Here is an 18,516-nt window from a genome sequence, read left to right on the forward strand (position 1 = left end):
CGATAGAACATATGAAACGACCACTAGTCCCGAAAGAAAGTTTATGAAACGGAACTTGAAAGTAGGTGCATCGTGATGGACGCTTTTTCGTTTACCGTTACCCTTCCATCCCGAAATCCGGTATCGATGGTCCATGGAAACGTTTTCTCATCGGAAAAATCATCGGTGCCAAGTCCATTTGAAAAGTTTTGAATGGAGCCGCGGTTCCGCTGCATATCGAAGCGAAGGCCGCACGTGATCTGGAGGCGCTCATACTTTTCTCAACTTTTTCTTGTCGAGACAACGGACCAGAGAAGTGAAGGATCCACGTTTGTTCGTCCTTTGCTTCGCGGTCGTGGTTCTGAAAGGCACCTGTTGTTGCCTCGTTCCGAGTGCGCTGGGTAGGAGCCAAAGCTTGTGCACAGTTCGCTAGACTGAGGGAGCACGCTACTCGTTGTTCTCGGTTAAAAAGCGGATTGGATTCGGTTTCTAGGTGCAATGGCAGCGGTTACCGATACTTTGGGCTCACGACTCGAACTTGAGCGGCGTATTGTGGTTCATATAGATATGGACTGCTTCTACGCTCAGGTCGAACGGAAACGCCTCGATTTAGCTGAGGACGTCCCGCTTTGTGTCGTCCAGTGGAACAGCATTCTTGCTGTGAGCTACGCAGCTCGAGCAGCAGGGATCAAGCGAGGTGCAACACCGCAGGAGGCCAAATCCAAGTGCCCCGAGTGTGTGCTTGTACACGTAGAAACCGTTGATGCTGCCGGAAGGAAACCACAAGTCTCTGAACTTGACCTGTCTGAGGAAGCCTCTATAGTGCGAGCCGCGAACACCGTCTGCTTAGATCGATATCGGTTGGAGTCCGAGAAGATTTTTGGGATTCTCTCCCGCTTTAGTGACGCCGTTGAGCGCTGCTCAATTGACGAAGCTTTCATAGAGCTTACGGACGTGGTCGATGATTTCGACGAGGCAGTCCGTTTGGTACAGCGCATGCGAGACGCTATCCTTGATGAGCTTAGATACACCTGCAGCGCTGGGGTTGCCTGCAACAAAATGCTCGCTAAGTTCGCTAGCTCTACGAACAAACCGAACAAACTGACCGCCATACCTTGGAGCGAGACGAACTCCATTCTCGCCAGGATTCCGCTTTCACGGGTTCGCGGGCTTGGTGGCAAATTCGGAGCTGAGCTGCAGCGGAACTTTAAGGCCGAAACGCTCGCTGACTTGTCGCAGCTGTCGATGGCAGCGCTGCAGGCCGCATACGAGCCCTGCACAGCGGAATGGCTCTTCTGGCTGGCTCGGGGTTATGATCCCAGTCGAGTGGAGCCACGTGATCGTCCGCGGAGTCTGCTAGCGGCGAAATCCTTTGCCCCGGTAGATACCTGGCAGGATGCGCGCCGCATCCTCTTCCTGCTGGCAACTCGCCTAGAGCAGCGTATTGAACGCGATACCAGTATGCATCATCGTCGACCGAGAACATTGTGCGTATCTTTTACTTCTGCGCAAGCGGGACTCCAAGGTCAACGGCATCATCATGCAAGTCGTTCTGGGCCATTTCCAACCTGCGCGAAAGAGGACGCAGCCGCAAGCATTGCAGAAGGTGCTGAGAAGCTGCTGCGGTCGATACGGTCTGGTTTTCGATTCCCATGCAAGCGCTTTATGCTGGAAGCGACGAACTTTCAACCCATCGCAAGCGGCGCCTATTCCATACGTTCTTACATGGGCAAACCGGGTAAGCGCGCGCTCAAAGCTGACGTGCCCTCGGGCGGCATCGCAGAATGCGAGCGCGAGCAGAACCCCATATCTGGGTACGCACCGGCAGCGAGAAATGAATGCAGTTTCGCGGGTGCCACGCCGACACCCGAGCGCGAGCACCAAGGCATCGCAAATGCGAAACTAGTTCTTCGGGCTGGCAGTAGCGTTAGCGGTAACGAGGCGCTCGTGAGTCACTGGAAGCGTCACTGCGGAGGTGCGACCAGACGCATTCATGACGGCTGTATTACTTGCTACTTTTCGCAGCCGAAGCGCTCTGAAACTCGTTGAACATTCGCATAGATCTTGATTCTTGCAAATCTAAACTTTTTTGTATGTAGTTGAGTAGCGATACGAGATGCTGCATGGATCGCGCGGGGGCGAGCGTTTCAGTGAATTCCGTCGTGGGCATTGCCAAATGAGCAGCTAAAAACCAACGATATGGCGATAGGTGCAGACTTAGCGCCCATGATAGAGCCGGCGCCACAGAAACTAGACTGGAACGCTAGTGAAGCACGAGGTTGTCGGCGGGGCTACGGACGAAGAACGAACAGCGCTCCGCGCGGGTATAGCTCGGCATCTTGCAATGTCATCTGATCCAACTCGTGCTCCAGAAATTTCCGCCTAGGATAGGTACGCATCAGCGAGATCCGCTCTCCCAAGCTCGGGTAATTGTTGAGTACGTAATTTGCCACATCACGAAGGCGTGTTTCATTGGTGAAGTCCGCTTCAACATTCGTACCGTCGGGCAACCGCAATTGCAGACGTGTGGGTCTGGTTTCCAATTCTGATTTTTCTACCGCCTTTGGTTGGTTTGTGTTCGGATCGGGTGGCTGTTCCACGAGGCGTACCGGAGTCGGACCCCGCTGGAGCTCGAGTCGACGCTGACGATCGTCTTCAAGCAGCCTCCGGAGCCGCTCTCGTTCCATTTGCTGCTCTCGTTGTTCACGGAGACGTTCTCGAATGTCCCGCTTACGACGCTCTTCTTCCGCTTTGCGCTTGGCCTCCGCTATCTCCTTCCCACTTCGAATCCGATTCTTTTCCTGTTCAATAGCGAGTTTCTTCTCTTCGGCCTCTCGCCGTTTCCGCGCTTCCTCTTGGAGCCGTTTCAACATAAGCTGCTTCTCCTCTTTGGATTTAGAAAGGAGATCTTCGGCGCCAGTGACTCGGACATCCAGCGCTGGGTCCAGCTTATCGATATTTGGATCCTCGTCGTGCGCGAAAATCCACTCCATCGCCTTCTCCAAGGATTCATTGTCAGTTGCAATGCAAGCGTTCAAAGCGCGAGTGCGGGGAAATCCCATTGCTTGAAGCTCCTCAAGTATTTTTTCGGATACAAAGGTCGGCATCGTCTCGCTTGCTGATACAGGAAGCTGTCCCTCGCCCTGGCTCGCCCTGGCTCCAGCGGAACCAGCGGATCCCGTCGTGGTCTGCAAGCCGTCGGCAACTGCATTCGGACGCGCTATTGGTGTACCCGACGGCGTGCTGTTTGTCGTTGTGGCGGCTTTCGTGTCCTCACTCGTTGCTCTGGTGCCCAGCGTATGACCCGGCCCAGCAAACGCCACTGGCTGCGCCTGAGCGGCTACTGAACGCTCGAGCGCTGCAACATCCGCTCCCACAATTTCGTCCACCTTGTTCCCGTTGAGAAAGAGCTGAAAAGTTGGCATAGCATGCACCCGGCAGAGCTGCGCAACATCTTGAACCTCATCAACGTTCACTTTCACAAAGAGAACCTGGTGAAACTTCGTTGCGAGCGAGTCTATGAACGGAGCCACCATTCGGCAGGGGCCACACCAGTCGGCGTAAAAGTCCACAACAACCAGTTGCTCTCTGGAACCATCAATGACGACGCGTCGAAATTCAGTCGCACTATAGATCTGTAACACCATCCTCGGGGCAGCACGTCACAAGGCAGAGCACAGCGCACGAGGTAGAGGTCTTGCGTTCGATGAACGAACATCGTTCTTCGCTGCCATGCCCACGCTGGGATGATGCAGACGCGATACCGCCAGGCGGCACAAGCCCCGGTTTCTCGCCAGGCACCTCAGGTCTCTATCTTTATCCGAGTAAGATAGAACCCTGAACCGCTTGCTCTGTTTATGTATTTCTACTTCTTTTGGAACTTTTTTAGATATACAGCATCGAAACTGCGAGTGACGCATAGAGGGCTCGCGAGTTCATTCGCAGTTTTAAGATGATCTTGCGTGTTTTCGTCTTGCTTCCATCGATTCTCTGCCGCTGGAATGTTTAACGTCACCCTCATCAAGAACATTCGCGACGTTCTCGAACACGAGTTCGTGAAATAGACGATATCATGATCCAATGTACATGTGAAAGCCTCGGCGCTTTTCGTTTTCTTACGTGAAGAGTGCTCGGGTCATGCATGCTCAAAGTTTTCCGAATTTCTCTTTTGAGGCAACTCCTGGACGCTGCAAGTTGCGACACTGGATTGCTGACGATAAATACATAGCATCCTCTCATGATAACTTTTGCATAAGCTCATGCCGAAGTTTCACTGAACATTTCACGTCAAATAACCGTTTCTGATTGGAAGAAAAATTCTCCTCGCTTTGAGACCATCAGCGACACGGCATATAACCGTAGTATGCCACCTCACATGGTATATGCCCCAAGGGGCTCCCGTCTCTTCTGTTTCCATGGAAGAAGGCCTTGGACTCGGATTTCAGTTATCCAAGGAATCGTTTCCGGAGGGACGCGTGTCCCCGGCTCGCAAGCATGGAGCGTAGACGGATCGAAATTTCTCGCATTGTTCTCCGGCCAGGATTTTCCTTCCAGCACTTTTCCATCATGAAGAACATCGCAATCGACAAATGCGCTACCGAGTGGTACAACATGTGCTTGCGGGTGGAGCAGACATATTACGCACCGAGAGATTCTCCCATTAGAACCTCCTGATCGCCGGGTACGGTACCAGGCACGAAAGCGGAGGATGGCATCGAGAGGTGCTTTCTGGATATGTCTAGGGCACGAACCGAACGATGAAGTAGGAGTGCACGCGTCACAGCGTGGAGCTCGGAAGAAAATGAGGAACTGTTGTAGTCGTGTGGCAATACGTGATCAAAGCCAATTGTTACCGCTGCAAAAGGCGCACCGAGCATAGACAAAGAGCAGATTCAAAAATTGCGACCTCCGCCTGTGCATGCAATGCGTAGAAAACAGCCGGAAGCAGCGGAATCGGGATTTGAACGCTGGCTTCAACCTCTATCGACTGCGGACAACAGATCAGGAGGGAAAGGAGCGACTAGCGTTTTTAAAACCGGATATAAGAAAAAAAGAACGTTGTGGAAGAAATAACCCGCAAAGACTGATATTGGTAATAGAGGGAAGCGACCCAAACGTGAGTATATATGCCCGTGTCAAAAAACCTGCTCCACATCAGTAGGAAACGCCCGTCCCATGCTGCCCAGCACTGTTGTCTTTGAATCGCTCATCACCATCGTCAAGCTTCCTGGTGTTGCATAACTGAATCGAATCCAGTTTTTCGATCTAGAATCACAGCATCGAACTACATGAACCCCCGTACGCAGGCGCTACATTGTGGCATCCAGGGGAGCTACCAAGGCTTCCGCCCAGATCCCCACAATCCCGTGTACCACAAACCAGATTCCCCTTCAATGCGAAGGGTTCGTTTAAAAGATCCCATACACGCCGAGCCAACTGCGGACCTCGTTCGTAGACAGAACAGGTTTGCTTCACCGATGCGGGGAGCAGGTTAAAGGCCGACTCTTCCACCCGAAGATGCGTCAGCGCTTCAGAGGACTAGACAATCGTCGACCACCGTAACTTTTTGGTCGCTTCCCTGGAAGTAGCTCCTGGGTCAGACTCGTGTGTGGCCTGAGCGCCCAAGCGTACGCCGCTGCGGCCTCTGCGCCCGCGGCGTCTTATCGACGACGCCGCATCGGCTGCAGGGACGGTTTCCCGCTTCCGAGTTCTGCTTCTTGCACGTCATCCAACGGGTAAAACATTCTGTGGAGATGTTTGCGGGCGCACCTGTTTACTCTGATATAAGTTCGAGCAGTTTCTTAGGAATCAGGGGCGCAGAGAAGAGACGTTTTCGCCTCGATGAAAAACCGTACGCGGCACCAGGTAGCGCCTCGGCGCGTCGGGTGCAGCGACTGTCTCCGCTGACAGTGCAACTGGCAATAGCCGCCGGCACCAAAGGCCTCTACCGAGACATGCCGGACAACACAAGCAGAAAGCGTGTTGTCGTAACTGGAGTAGGTATCGTGTCCTGTTTCGGCAGTGACGTGGACCTCTTTTACCAGAAGCTACTTAAAGGAGAAAGCGGCGTTCGTCCCATTGACAAGTTCGAGTGCTCGAACTGGGAGACGCGCATTGCTGCCTGGATCGCTCCGGAACAGTTCCAAACCGAGGGTTATATCGCACCGAAACTTGCTAGGAGACTGGACAGCGTGCTGAAGTACACAATCGTTGCGGGAAAGAGGGCCTTGGAACACGCCGGCCTCGGCATCGGCTCCGATCCATACAATGCACTGCGGAAGGATCGCGTCGGGGTCATTGTCGGGAGTGGCATGGGCGGCCTCGAGACCTTCGCAGAAGGTTGTGAAAAGCTTTCCACGGGTGGTGTTCGGAGGATGTCCCCGTTTTTCATCCCGTATTCGATCACCAACATGGGCTCAGCTTTGCTTGCGATAGAAACTGACTTCCACGGACCGAACTACTCCTTGTCAACAGCTTGTGCGACCAGCAACTACGCGATTCATAACGCTTACATGCATATCGCACGGGGAGACGCCGACATGATGCTCTGTGGCGGTAGCGAGGCTGCAGTGCTTCCGATCGGGCTCGGTGGCTTCATTGCTTGTCGGGCGCTCAGCAAGCGCAACGATGAGCCGCACCGCGCCAGCCGCCCCTGGGACAAGCACCGTGATGGTTTTGTCATGGGCGAGGGATCTGGTGTTCTAGTTCTCGAGTCGCTCGAGCACGCCAGGGCACGCGGAGCGCCCATTCTCTGCGAATATCTCGGTGGTGCCTACACCAATGACGCTTTCAGTGTGACGGAGCCCGTTCCCGAAGGTACTGAAGTGGCGAGATGCATTCGACTGGCGCTGGCTGATGCCAGTGTCGAGCCTGCCCAGGTCAGTTATGTCAACGCTCATGCAACGTCAACGCCCCTTGGTGATATTGCAGAGTATCGTGCCATGTCTTCTGTTCTGGATATGAAGCGGATAACGATGAATTCAACCAAGTCACTCATTGGACATGCGCTGGGAGCGGCTGGCGCTCTCGAAGCAACGGCAACCATCATGGCTATTCGCACCGGGGAGGTGCACCCTACCGCCAACGTCGAGGAACCGGAGCCCGAGATTGAAGCGGACCTCGTTCGTAACCAGAAGAAAAGCCTCAACATAGAGGTAGCGATTTCGACTAGTTTCGGTTTCGGGGGGCACAATAGTGTCTGTGTATTTGCTCCGTTCGTCGAGTAGGACTGGAGGATTGCGAGAGCGGGGTACTCTTGGGACGCCATTGGATCTCGCTCTGGGCAGCGATCTTTAAAAGCATAGGTTTCGTTTTGGAAGCACTTTGGTTGAGGTATCGAGTCAAAAATTGTGAAAAAGTCGTGGGGCGGGTAATCTGCCGCCTGAAAGCCTACATCGCCGAGCAACCACGACCCTTCTGCCCCGGCTCTGTTTTCCCGCAAAGTTTACGGCTTTTGCGCCCAGAGGCCCTGCAAGTCAAAGTGCAGCGCGCGCCTTCGACAGTCTCCAGGCGTTGCGGGTATATCGCCGATCGACTCAGAAAAGGTTCGTCTTGATCGTTCATAGCGTGGTCACCGGGGAAGCGCGACGGACGCTAGCAGCGGCAATGAGGTACGCGGTTGAAGGTTGCGGACAACTTGTGACGCGAACCATACGGATTTGAGCCGATGCCTCAGTTTAGTGTATTCCTTGGGCCAGGCTGTGACACCATCCAAGGAGACCGGTTTGTCCTCGCCAGCGGGCAGTCCAGTTAGAATCTACCCGTGGATCAGAATCCACGCTTGCCGAGGGACCATACTCGCTGCTAATCGATCCGCACTGAGGAGGTATCCAGTGTCAGCGCCTCCATCGATTGCATGACGCGCTCTAGAGCCCGTACGCAAACGATACATAGAATCATCCAGGTCCTGCCTCAAGTCGCAGAGTTATGCAGCATCAGGCTTTCTGGATACGCTGAGAAACGCTCACATGGGATAGAAGAACCGCGCCAGTACCTGGGAATGCGGATATGAAGCATCGGCCCACCCCCCAGAATAAACAACGCGTGCTTGGTGTTCAGAAGACGCGCTGAGCAGGCATGGTGCATCCTGAGCATCCACGGAACGCAGCATGCGCTCGTGTGATGCATGCCGTGCATGTACGGCATGCATCTTACAAACGCACTTGGTCGAGAATTTTATGAAAATATGCGGGTTCAGGCGATTTGCATCTTGAATGAGGACCTCTTTTGACTACGTTTGTTGATCGCGTCGACTTTCTCTCGACGACATAACCTGATCGAAGAGAATACGTACGCAAACTGGTGATACCTGCGATAACAATGTCTTTTCAGGAATGAGGCGATCGTCGAAGTGTACGCCCCGACTTGAACCTGCATGCCCCGATCAATTGTCTACGACGCGAGGAAGAGCGTGATGCGTCCCTCGTTTCCAAGCTAATACGTGTGGCCAATGACGACCGTTGCATGGCTGAACTGAGGTGGACCTCGTGTGCTTTGCTCACGAATGGTTGGATGGATGCTTTGCGACCGGCCAAGAAGGCGCAGGTCGTTTTCTCCAGGAAAGTACTCCAAATAGGAGTCCCTTTCTCGAAAGAAAAATCACAAAACATCCAAGAAAGACCGTTGCCAGCGCCGTCGTGCCGAGAACAGTCCCCAGCCAAGGCGCCAACGAGTCTGTAATATTGTACCAGGGACAATTCAGGTTCATGCCGAAGATATCTGCGATGAAGTTCATCGCAAAAAACATTGCTGTACACAAGTGCTGCAGTAAGTTGAATGCGAGCATGCGGTTCTGCACGGCGTCTAGCTTGATATCCATTGTTGCCTCCGAGTCGTTGACTTTTTCATCCAGAAGCTCAGCGCGATTTGAAAGCGCCTGAAACAGCTGGTAATAGCTTTCCAGTAGCGTTTCTACGTATTCATGATCTAGTGGATGGCGCGGTGTTTCCGGATGGTAGTACTTGTCAGTCAAATACATGTTGGACATATCATCGTCTTCACCGAGGACGCGATCGAATAGCTGCGAGAGTCGTCTGATGCGCGACAAGAACAACGTCAAGTGGCGCATATGCAGACGCATGTTCTCGATTCGGCTCGAGCTCAAGGTCCGATTCAAGTCACGCAAGTCTCGATCTATCTGCTGCTCGATCACGAAATAGAATTCCTCGAGTTCAAAGTAGGCTGCGATGAACATGCTTTCTAGCACGATAAATTCGAATGCATTGTAGATGTCCAGGCTCGCACTCTGCAATCTTTCCGTGATAATACGGATAGCACGCTGCACCCTTTCGGCCTCGTGGTTAAAAAGCAACAAACGATGTGATTGGATGACTGCGCGGAGGTAATCATCAAGCACCAGGATTATGGCATTGTCGCGCACAAGTAGCACCTGCTCTGAACGAAAAGTTGGATCCACAAGGCGAAGGTCACGCAGCTGTACCGGTTCGCATTTGCTTATGATTCCATCCCTCTCTCTGTGAGTCAATCCGGTGTTCACCGGGTGAATATCGAGGTCCAGCGCATCCGCCAGCGGAGTTTCCTGTTCAACCAGTACCTTCGAACGACGGCGCGGTGAGGATGCCTCTGCAGCCGGATATACGGGGCGTCGCAGCTCATCGATGAGATCCTCTTTGGACATCGCTCGCAAGACGCTTCGACCGAAAGTGTCGAATTCGAGGAACTGGATAAGACTATCCCGCCGCCACATTTTTTCTTTCACGTTTCTCGTGATTGATGTTCGTCGCGACGTCACCATCTCCAGATACTCATGCGCGACGGCAGCCGCAAAAGTAAGGCCATTCCGACGCAATGTCTGCTCATCGAGCCGAAGATCGGGGCCAAACTTTGCATCCGCTATTTTGTTGACTAGTCTATTACTTGCAAAGGCTGCAGCTGATGTCAGGACTTTGCCCAGGGTTCCCGGACGTTCCGGTCTCTTCCCTGCGAGCGGGGTGTTGCTGGTTAGCTTCGGTGTCCAGTCGCCAGCTGCGAGCGTGTCCGGGCCATCACGAGTAGTGCTGCCTCCCGAGAAGGTCCCAACCGCTGGCAACACCGGCAGCGTTCTTTGTCCAGACGCGATTCGTCTCGCTTGGTGAGAGACACTCTCAGGTGCGGCTGTAAGCGGCGGTGTCGCGCTCCTTGGGCGCTGAAGTTGTTCGAGTTCCGCTGCCGAGACCCTGTGAGGCGCGTTACGCCTTGTCGTGCTCAGACTGCCCCTACGCATGGCGAGAGCCTGTCAAACAAAAAGCGGCCTGTAATCTTTGGAGAGCAACAGCACCAAATACCATTACCTTTCACGAAGAATAAACCACGAAGCGTGTTGCAGGCCTCGTATACACAAGTATCCGAGTATACGCCAAGAAATGCACCTGACGATAAAATGAGCCACGAGTTGACCCGATGCGCTTTTTCTTCTCTCTCCGTCAGTTTACCACGAGCAGCAGTCTGTTTTTCACTCGGTCCGCAAACGTTACCGTCAGAGGCCCACAAGTCAGTCACACACAAACACCGACACACCTATCCGCACCAACGTCACCGAATATTGTAATCTAAAATGTGTTCAGTGTCACGAGGCGCCGAAGCGACGACGGCTCGGGTGGCGTTCAAGACGTCCGGTCCGGTGCCTTCAGGTCCGCCTCCGGGGCGTATCAAGCGAATCCGCGGCGGGCGCCTTGCGCGCAGCGAATCGCTGCAGGCGCAGATTAACCCGGATGCATGCTCGTCGATCGAGCGCTCTTCAGCGTGTACCCGGGATACTCCATTGCGTATGAATGAGATGCGCAAGCCCCGGATGCATGCTCGTCGATCGAGCGCTCTTCAGCGTGTACCCGGGATACTCCATTGCGTATGAATGAGATGCGCAAGCCCCGGATGCATGCTCGTCGATCGAGCGCTCTTCAGCGTGTACCCGGGATACTCCATTGCGTATGAATGAGATGCGCAAGCGTCGAATGCATGCTCGTCGATCGAGCGCTCTTCAGCGTGTACCCGGGATACTCCATTGCGTATGAATGAGATGCGCAAGCGTCGAATGCATGCTCGTCGATCGAGCGCTCTTCAGCGTGTACCCGGGATACTCCATTGCGTATGAATGAGATGCGCAAGCCCCGGATGCATGCTCGTCGATCGAGCGCTCTTCAGCGTGTACCCGGGATACTCCATTGCGTATGAATGAGATGCGCAAGCCCCGGATGCATGCTCGTCGATCGAGCGCTCTTCAGCGTGTACCCGGGATACTCCATTGCGTATGAATGAGATGCGCAAGCGTCGAATGCATGCTCGTCGATCGAGCGCTCTTCAGCGTGTACCCGGGATACTCCATTGCGTATGAATGAGATGCGCAAGCGTCGAATGCATGCTCGTCGATCGAGCGCTCTTCAGCGTGTACCCGGGATACTCCATTGCGTATGAATGAGATGCGCAAGCGTCGAATGCATGCTCGTCGATCGAGCGCTCTTCAGCGTGTACCCGGGATACTCCATTGCGTATGAATGAGATGCGCAAGCGTCGAATGCATGCTCGTCGATCGAGCGCTCTTCAGCGTGTACCCGGGATACTCCATTGCGTATGAATGAGATGCGCAAGCGTCGAATGCATGCCGCCCTGCCCAGCGTATGACGAGACGAATCATTCACGGTAGTGGTGCTGCATCCGCCGGAGATGCGTGGAATGTATGCACACCCCAATGCTAGGGTGGCTGACTATGCGCTGGTCTAGTGGGAACCCAACTTTGTCGATTGTGTGATCTCATCAGGCAAGGATCAACGTCCGGTAGCGAGATTCAGCCAACTGTGTAGCAGACTGGCGACATTCGCACGCCGTGTGTTCGTTCCAGTGTGATGCATCCAAGGATTCCATGTCTATCCGAATTACTGGGCCGGATACGTGCAGGTCCCGGCGGAACGAAACTCGTAGTGAACTTGCCAACAGCGTCCAATATATTCTGGAACTAGCTCATGAAACGATTTTTCGAAACACCCCTTGGCGGTCGCAATCGCGCTCGTTTCATCGCCGATGTTCATAACAGCGCACGGTTGGTGCCCTGTATTTCGCTTGTCGGACATGCGATTTCGGGAAAAGATTCCGTTCGCTTTGCTGCACAATATTGCGATACCTTTGGCATTGGCGTCGAGCAAGCAGCTGTTGCGTCTCTCTCCCGAGAGCATTGTGGTACAAAAAAGTCCCAGCGGCACTTGTGAAACGTCCTATAGTAATCGAGGGAGCCTGGGCTCACTCGAAGCAGCAGCGACTGCGTTTGGGACTGCAGCGACGCGACGAGCGATCAACCACAAACGCTGCAAAGCACATCATACGCCTTGCATTGTGTACGAGACTAGCCTCGTGCCGTAACAGACCACAAATGGGTGTATCGCTTTTTTATAACTGCACACTGGCATTTGTACTGAAGAACGATTTAGCGCTCATTCGTGTTTTCGCTGGAATCTTCTTCGACTTGTTGCGTATGGAACGCGTGCAATAAACTAGAATTGAAAACATACACGTACTTCAACGACCAGTCTGGCGAGAACGCTGGCGAGAGCAGCATGCCATGAACCCAGATGAACACGCTCGCAAACTGTCGCAGAATTACCGGCGATACTGTTAGGTTTTATTGGTTCTCTCGTGCTGTCAATTCGAAGCGTCGGACCATGTGTCCACTAGTCCAGCAGCAAACATCGATAGCGTATCGCATCAGCGAGTCATCCAGATCGATACGTTAACGCATTCTGGATTGATTGCAGCAGCGCTGCGTACAACGCACTGCTAGTCTTTACGCTGTGCTGCGTACTTCTCCGGTAGTCAGCACGATACCCTTGGGTGAAAGTTTACCTGTACTGCGGGACGTGAACGCTGTCCTAGCTTGGATTTTTCCTCTGGATTGCAATGAGTGTGGCGGGAACGCCTCAGTTCAGCGAACTGAGCGAGGAGAACCAGAACAGCGGTGATGGTTTGGCAAAAAAGTCGCCGAATGGTCTAGAAATGACCAAAACGAGCTTTGCGTCAGAGAAGGATACCGGAGCGAGTTGGATGAGCAGCACTGGCTCGCGGGCAACAACCCACCTTGAGTGTTTCGAGTTTTTCGTTGACGGAAATAGGAAACTTCGAAGCATAAGCCGCTTAGAGCTTCTCCGACGGGCGCGGGAGGCGAGCGCTGACCAACAAGTGGTCGCTGACGTCACTGGTCTATCCGGAATGTCTGAAGCAGCAGTGCTGGCTGCTGTCGGTATTGATGCTCAGCGGCCGGGCGAGGAGCCTCTCGGCAAGAAGGAGCGGAAGCGCATCCGCCGCTATTTGAAGGGGTTTCTACAACCACGCGACATCCGCCAGGTCGATCCCGCGTTTGATGCGAAACCAGCGATCTGGGTGCGGCGAAACGTCATCGTCTTTAGTTTGGAACATCTGCGGGCGTTGATATTTGCGGATGGGCTTCTCTTGTTCAATCCCTCGGAGCAGCGAGTTCAAGCAGCAGCGGAGTCACTGGAGAAGCGGCTGACTCTGAGCATCAGAAACGAGGACGCAGATCAGGAACCGTTCGAGTTCTGCGCTCTAGATGCGTTGTTGAGTCTCGTTCATGAATACATCGAGAGCGACCTGAGTGATTTCGAACCCAGCATGTACACGCTGCTGAACGAGCTCACCCATAAGCTGAGCGCGAAACGTCTCGAGCGCCTACGTGTCCTGAAACAGGACCTCATGGCTCTTGTTACCCGAATGGATGGTGTGCGTGACGTGCTGCAGGCATTGCTTGAAGAAGACGAAGACATGTCCAGAATGTATCTGACGGATATTGCCAGACATCCGAGCGTCACCCGATCACCACTTGATCACGAAGATGTCGAGCAACTGCTGGAATCCCATCTCTATCAGATCGAGGACGCACTGCGACGAACGGATTTACTGGCTGCAGCGGTGGACCACACCGAGGATCTGGTGAATATCCAACTGGGGACTTTGCGAAACCGCTTACTCATGGTTGACGTGACACTAAATATCATGGAGGCAGTGTTCACGGCAGTCGGTTTTCTGACCGGGCTCTTCACGATGAATCTACAGGCCCCATTTTTCAAGCTGGATAACGGAGGGACGCGCTGGTTTATCGTTGTGGTTGTGCTGAACTCCTCGTTTGCAATCGTAGCCGTGTTTCTGCTCATTCAATGGGCCCGCAGAGCGCGCTACCTAAATGGTTGAAGCGGCTCGTTGGCTACCAACTGCACCTTGGATCTGTCCTTGCGTGCTCTTTCATGCGCCACCGAACGACGTGTCAACTGTTTTTCGTGGAACCAGTGCGGTTTCTGCATGGCTCGCCCATGTGTACTGCTGTGAACTCCGGAAGGCGGCGCGAACGCTCCTGCGTCGAGGCCAGGCCAGAACATAGCCATGCCAAAATAAAAATGAACGGATCCTCTAACCAGGGCGCACTTACTGAAGTTTACGTCTCTGCTGAAAATCATCAGAACCAGCATTTGCGGGCTTCTGCCGCACCTGCTTTCTTTTCCGTTCGCATATCTGGGGCTCTCAATATACCGATGTCGATGACTGCTCTCCGTATAGCTCGCTTGTTGGTAGGCAAAGAATGTGTGACGGTGGCAACGTGCAAGTCGAGATTCGGTAGCCTTCGGCTGTTGTTGACACATTACATGCGAAGACGGAAATTTTCTACAGCTACGCTTCTCGTTCCATTTTCAGCTTCTTTACATTCGGCCTCGGTGCGGCGTTCGCTGCGGTGAAACCTGACCTTGGTCAGAGGTTCCCATAAATGTCAAGGACATTCCCTCCACCGAGCGCCTCCATATCGCCTGTGAACGCGTGCTCTATCGCTCGACATATACCTCTTATGGAGACAGAAGGCTCCCGTTGGTGCCCATCTTCGTTTCTGGCTTCGGCAGCGTTTCCTTGGATCACGAGCTCGTTCCTGAGACTCCCTGGGCGAGTGCCCTTTCCGTTGCACACGAAAGCAGACGTTGTTCCCATTCATCTGCGGATTTCTAGAACGCGATATTCCCCATGATGAAGCGAGTACCGGAAAGAGAATCCAGGGTGGAATTCGATATGAGCAATTTCGCTCCGTCTACGTGCCGTTCGTGCAAAGCGCTACGTACGCATCAATGGAAGGTATCGGTGGGATTATTGGCGTGCGGGTCCAGGACCCTTTTACATGCACACATTAGAGAGAAAAGCCTCTCAGAGCAGATTGCGTAAGCGGTATCATGTTGCTGCCGAATGCAACTCCGTCGATTGCCACATGGAGGCGATGATTTTTCTTTCAGAGAGAAATGAATAGTGGACGTGACAACTTCAGTGAACTTCAAGCATGAGCTTTTCAACAAGTCGTCAAGGGACGATCTCGAGTTTCTTGCTTCTTCATCAATCCAGCGGTGCGTATTGCTGCGCCCACGGTTTGCCTTGAAACAGAAACATCGAAAGCTTGAATTATGCATGGACTAGGCTCGCCATGCCTAAGGCTCAGAGCAGAATGGATGCTGATACATATGCATTGGATCATGATATCGGTTATTTTAGGAAATCTTGTTCGAGAATAGCAAGAATCATCATGATTCCCGTTCCCTAACGAATTCCAGCGCTAAGTATTCGAAGGCGCCACACGGCAAACACCATCGAGAATCCTGATTTTTTTGTGGAATCATAAACCCTTATTGATACATTCCAATGCTAGATGCTGTACAATTAAAAAATTGTGAAAAACTCGAAAGACAGGAACAGAAAGAGCGGTTCAAGTTTCCATTTTTGTCTGTTGCAGTAGAGCACGGAACGCGCACCGCATGCTTCCACGCGCAACACACGCCAGCTTCATGCAAAGAGCATTGCGCTTTATCAGCCGTTTATGATGTACGCGCTTCCAAATTACAAGGAAAATCCAGAGGTGTAGCTCAGAAGAGCGCTTGGCCGTCAGACTGGTATATTTCTGGATAGAAAGTTTCCGCAAGGCACCAAAATTTCCAGTATCCATGCGTCTATCCATGAGTATTCCTGGCACGCATACCAGCACCGTTGGTAACGGATCTCGTTTGATGGCACTCGAACAAGGCTTTCCACTGGGATCAGGTTTTCGATACCGATGACCCGCTTCTCCATGAGAGATCAGCAACACGGCGCGTCCACTAAACAGCTATCATCGGGGCGTTCGGCGCCGCTCTTCGAGACACTGGTCGGTTAGGTACTTCCGCCAGGAGGCTCACATTGGGCGAGCTGGGACGGCACTGCCGCATCACCTCGAGTCTGCGAGGTGACGTTCGCCCGGGAGCCGTCAGCGCTCTGCTGGAGCCGGACAAGTGCCTCCATACCACCGGGAATATCTTCGACGTGCGTGTCAGGCCAGCTCAGGGCCTCGAGCATCCGCACCGCCCGGCGAGATTGAATACCCCTTCTGCAAACGATTCGAATCCGCTGACCCTGCAACTTCTCTCGTTGGTTCTCAATTGCTTCGGGCCATGAATGCATGGGAAAGTTCAGTGCACCGCGAATATGACAGAGAGCGAACTGGTTAGCAGGACGAACGTCCACAACGACTGTTTCAGTCACGGACTGCTTGGACTGGGGTTCGCGTGCATCCCAACTCGGCCCCGAATGATTGCTCGTTTCGTTTCTTTGATGCCGATGCCGGTACTCTAGTCTCGAATCAGCGGCTTCTCCAACGCTCTTTGTTCCTGTTTCGGCCGTCGCGCTGCGGCACAGCTCACATGCGCCTCGGTCGCCATGAAACGTATTGCGCTGCTGTGGAGTCGTTCGGCAAGCGTTTGACTCCAGCGTTTCGGATATGGAATGCGGCGCCGTGTTCAGCGGCGTCTCTGGCGAAACCATTTCGCTCTTCGTTCCGTGTTGCGCTAGCCATATTTCATCTCGCGTATGCGGGGAAGACTCGCTGGTGTCGTCTCCACGCAAGGCATCGATAGATGAAGAAGTTTTCGAGCGCATACCTGTATCATGCACCATTCGCGAGAGTTTCGGCGCAAATGTCGCACATACAGAACATTTAGCAGTCTGCCTCGGACGAAGCTGCACAAGCCGAAAGCGGTAGCTCAGAGCGTCAAATAGCAGCATCCGACCAGCGAGCGGAAGACCTAGCGCGCCTATCTGTGACTGTACCAAAAGTACCCGAACGGCCTCTAGCGCTTGCAAGGTTCCGATCATCCCTGGCACCATGCCTAGCACGCCGTCTGTATCACAACTTCCCTGACACTCTGGTGGCGGGCATTCCGGAAAAATACAGCGGTAACACGGCCCATCGAGCCCGTAGTTTAATAGTGCAAGTTGTGCTTCGAGACCAACCGCTGCTGCACTGACCAAAGGTCGCTGTTCAGCAACGCAAGCATCGCTCACGGTATAACGCGTTTCGGCATTGTCTGAGCAGTCTAAGACAACGTCGTATTGTCTCACAACTTGCCTCGCGTTTTCGGTATCAATGCCGCAATCATGGAGCTGCACGTTCACGAGTGGATTCAGAGCTGCGATTGTCTTTGCCAGTGACGCTGTCTTTCGCTCCCCGACACGTTCTGTTGTATGCCCAATCTGACGGTGAAGGTTCGTGACATCCACAGTGTCTCGATCTGCAAGGCCAAGCGTGCCAATGCCGGCACCCGCGAGATAGAGCGCCGCTGGGCACCCGAGTCCTCCACAACCGACCACAAGCACCCTGGCGTCCTGCAACCGACGTTGTGCGAGCGGTCCACCGAACTCGGGTAGGATGAGCTGCCTCGCGTACCGAGACACGGTTGCCTCGTCGGGATGAAAGACCAGAGGAGGCACCCCAAAAGATTCGATGAAGGCGTTCATTCCGCAAACCTCCCACCTATTCCGGACGTCTTCGTCTCAGAGCTCGTCCCTGTGCTTGAGCAATGGCAAGGTCGCGTTCCTGTAAGCGGTAGAGCGTCGGTGCGACTGGCGCCGTTTGCGCAGTTGCGGGCTCTGCAGGCGACAATGCGGTGCCTCGCACTGTATCGGTTTCTCTGGACCGCATCTATGTCTCGTGGCTCGCTAGGTTGCATGATTGACCGATACCCGAGTCTGACTTGAGCACCAACTATGTATAGAATACATAATTCAGCAACAGGATGTGCCGTACGGGCCACATTTCATGGTACACGCGAACATTAAGTCGGCAGAGATCTGTGGATAAGCACCCGCGGCTACGCATAGAGCGATCGTCTCTTGAAGCGTGCATCGCTGGGGTCCGGAGTCAGCGCATAGCAAGTCGAGAGCGCACAGCGCAGCAGCTTCGACCGCCACGAAAGCCGGCAGGTACACGAAGCGACTCCATGGTGCACGGGCTCGATGGCAGGCTCCCAGGCTCAACCGGTTAGCTGCCCAACTCGGACCTCATGAGAGCAACGGATAGGTTGGGCGTAGGTTAGTTGTGAGCGCATGCGCAGAGTACGGTACCCGCAAGAGCAGGGGAAACCAGCACCACTTGTATCCGTTCTGCACCCGGTCGGGAGCGATGGACCGCTGCGGATAGCGCTCGCTCTGATGCCGACGCTCTGCAACGGAGCATATGCTTCGCAGCGAGCTGCGGAGTACAGA

At 53.7% G+C, this 18,516-nt stretch overlaps 6 protein-coding genes across 6 annotated transcripts, besides 1 other annotated feature; 3 read left to right on the plus strand and 3 right to left on the minus strand.

The window, feature by feature from the left end:
* Positions 1-477: 477 nt before the first annotated feature.
* Positions 478-2,028, plus strand: CYME_CMM284C (similar to DNA-damage-inducible protein P; the record flags this gene model as incomplete). Its single annotated transcript, XM_005537090.1, has 1 exon — positions 478-2,028. The coding sequence occupies one exon, from the start codon at positions 478-480 to the stop codon at positions 2,026-2,028; it is 1,551 nt and encodes a 516-aa protein (XP_005537147.1).
* Positions 2,029-2,270: 242 nt separating this feature from the next.
* Positions 2,271-3,626, minus strand: CYME_CMM285C (hypothetical protein, conserved; the record flags this gene model as incomplete). Its single annotated transcript, XM_005537091.1, has 1 exon — positions 2,271-3,626. One exon carries the CDS (start codon positions 3,624-3,626, stop codon positions 2,271-2,273), a length of 1,356 nt encoding a protein of 451 aa, XP_005537148.1.
* A 1,389-nt stretch (positions 3,627-5,015) lies between these two features.
* Positions 5,016-5,594: a sequence feature (possible transcribed region).
* A 138-nt stretch (positions 5,595-5,732) lies between these two features.
* Positions 5,733-7,205, plus strand: CYME_CMM286C (3-oxoacyl-[acyl-carrier-protein] synthase I, precursor; the record flags this gene model as incomplete). Its single annotated transcript, XM_005537092.1, has 1 exon — positions 5,733-7,205. One exon carries the CDS (start codon positions 5,733-5,735, stop codon positions 7,203-7,205), a length of 1,473 nt encoding a protein of 490 aa, XP_005537149.1.
* Positions 7,206-8,476: 1,271 nt separating this feature from the next.
* On the minus strand, positions 8,477-10,201 carry CYME_CMM287C (similar to mitochondrial magnesium transporter Mrs2p; the record flags this gene model as incomplete). Its single annotated transcript, XM_005537093.1, has 1 exon — positions 8,477-10,201. The coding sequence occupies one exon, from the start codon at positions 10,199-10,201 to the stop codon at positions 8,477-8,479; it is 1,725 nt and encodes a 574-aa protein (XP_005537150.1).
* Positions 10,202-12,861: 2,660 nt separating this feature from the next.
* CYME_CMM288C (similar to mitochondrial magnesium transporter Mrs2p) lies at positions 12,862-14,166 on the plus strand (the record flags this gene model as incomplete). The annotated part of the gene is made up of 1 exon (XM_005537094.1): positions 12,862-14,166. The coding sequence occupies one exon, from the start codon at positions 12,862-12,864 to the stop codon at positions 14,164-14,166; it is 1,305 nt and encodes a 434-aa protein (XP_005537151.1).
* A 1,983-nt stretch (positions 14,167-16,149) lies between these two features.
* CYME_CMM289C (molybdopterin synthase sulphurylase MoeB) lies at positions 16,150-17,769 on the minus strand (the record flags this gene model as incomplete). The annotated part of the gene is made up of 1 exon (XM_005537095.1): positions 16,150-17,769. One exon carries the CDS (start codon positions 17,767-17,769, stop codon positions 16,150-16,152), a length of 1,620 nt encoding a protein of 539 aa, XP_005537152.1.
* Positions 17,770-18,516: the final 747 nt, after the last annotated feature.

This window comes from Cyanidioschyzon merolae, chromosome 13 (genome assembly GCF_000091205.1).
Source record: "Cyanidioschyzon merolae strain 10D DNA, chromosome 13, complete genome".
NCBI classification, from domain to species: Eukaryota; Rhodophyta; class Bangiophyceae; order Cyanidiales; family Cyanidiaceae; genus Cyanidioschyzon; species Cyanidioschyzon merolae.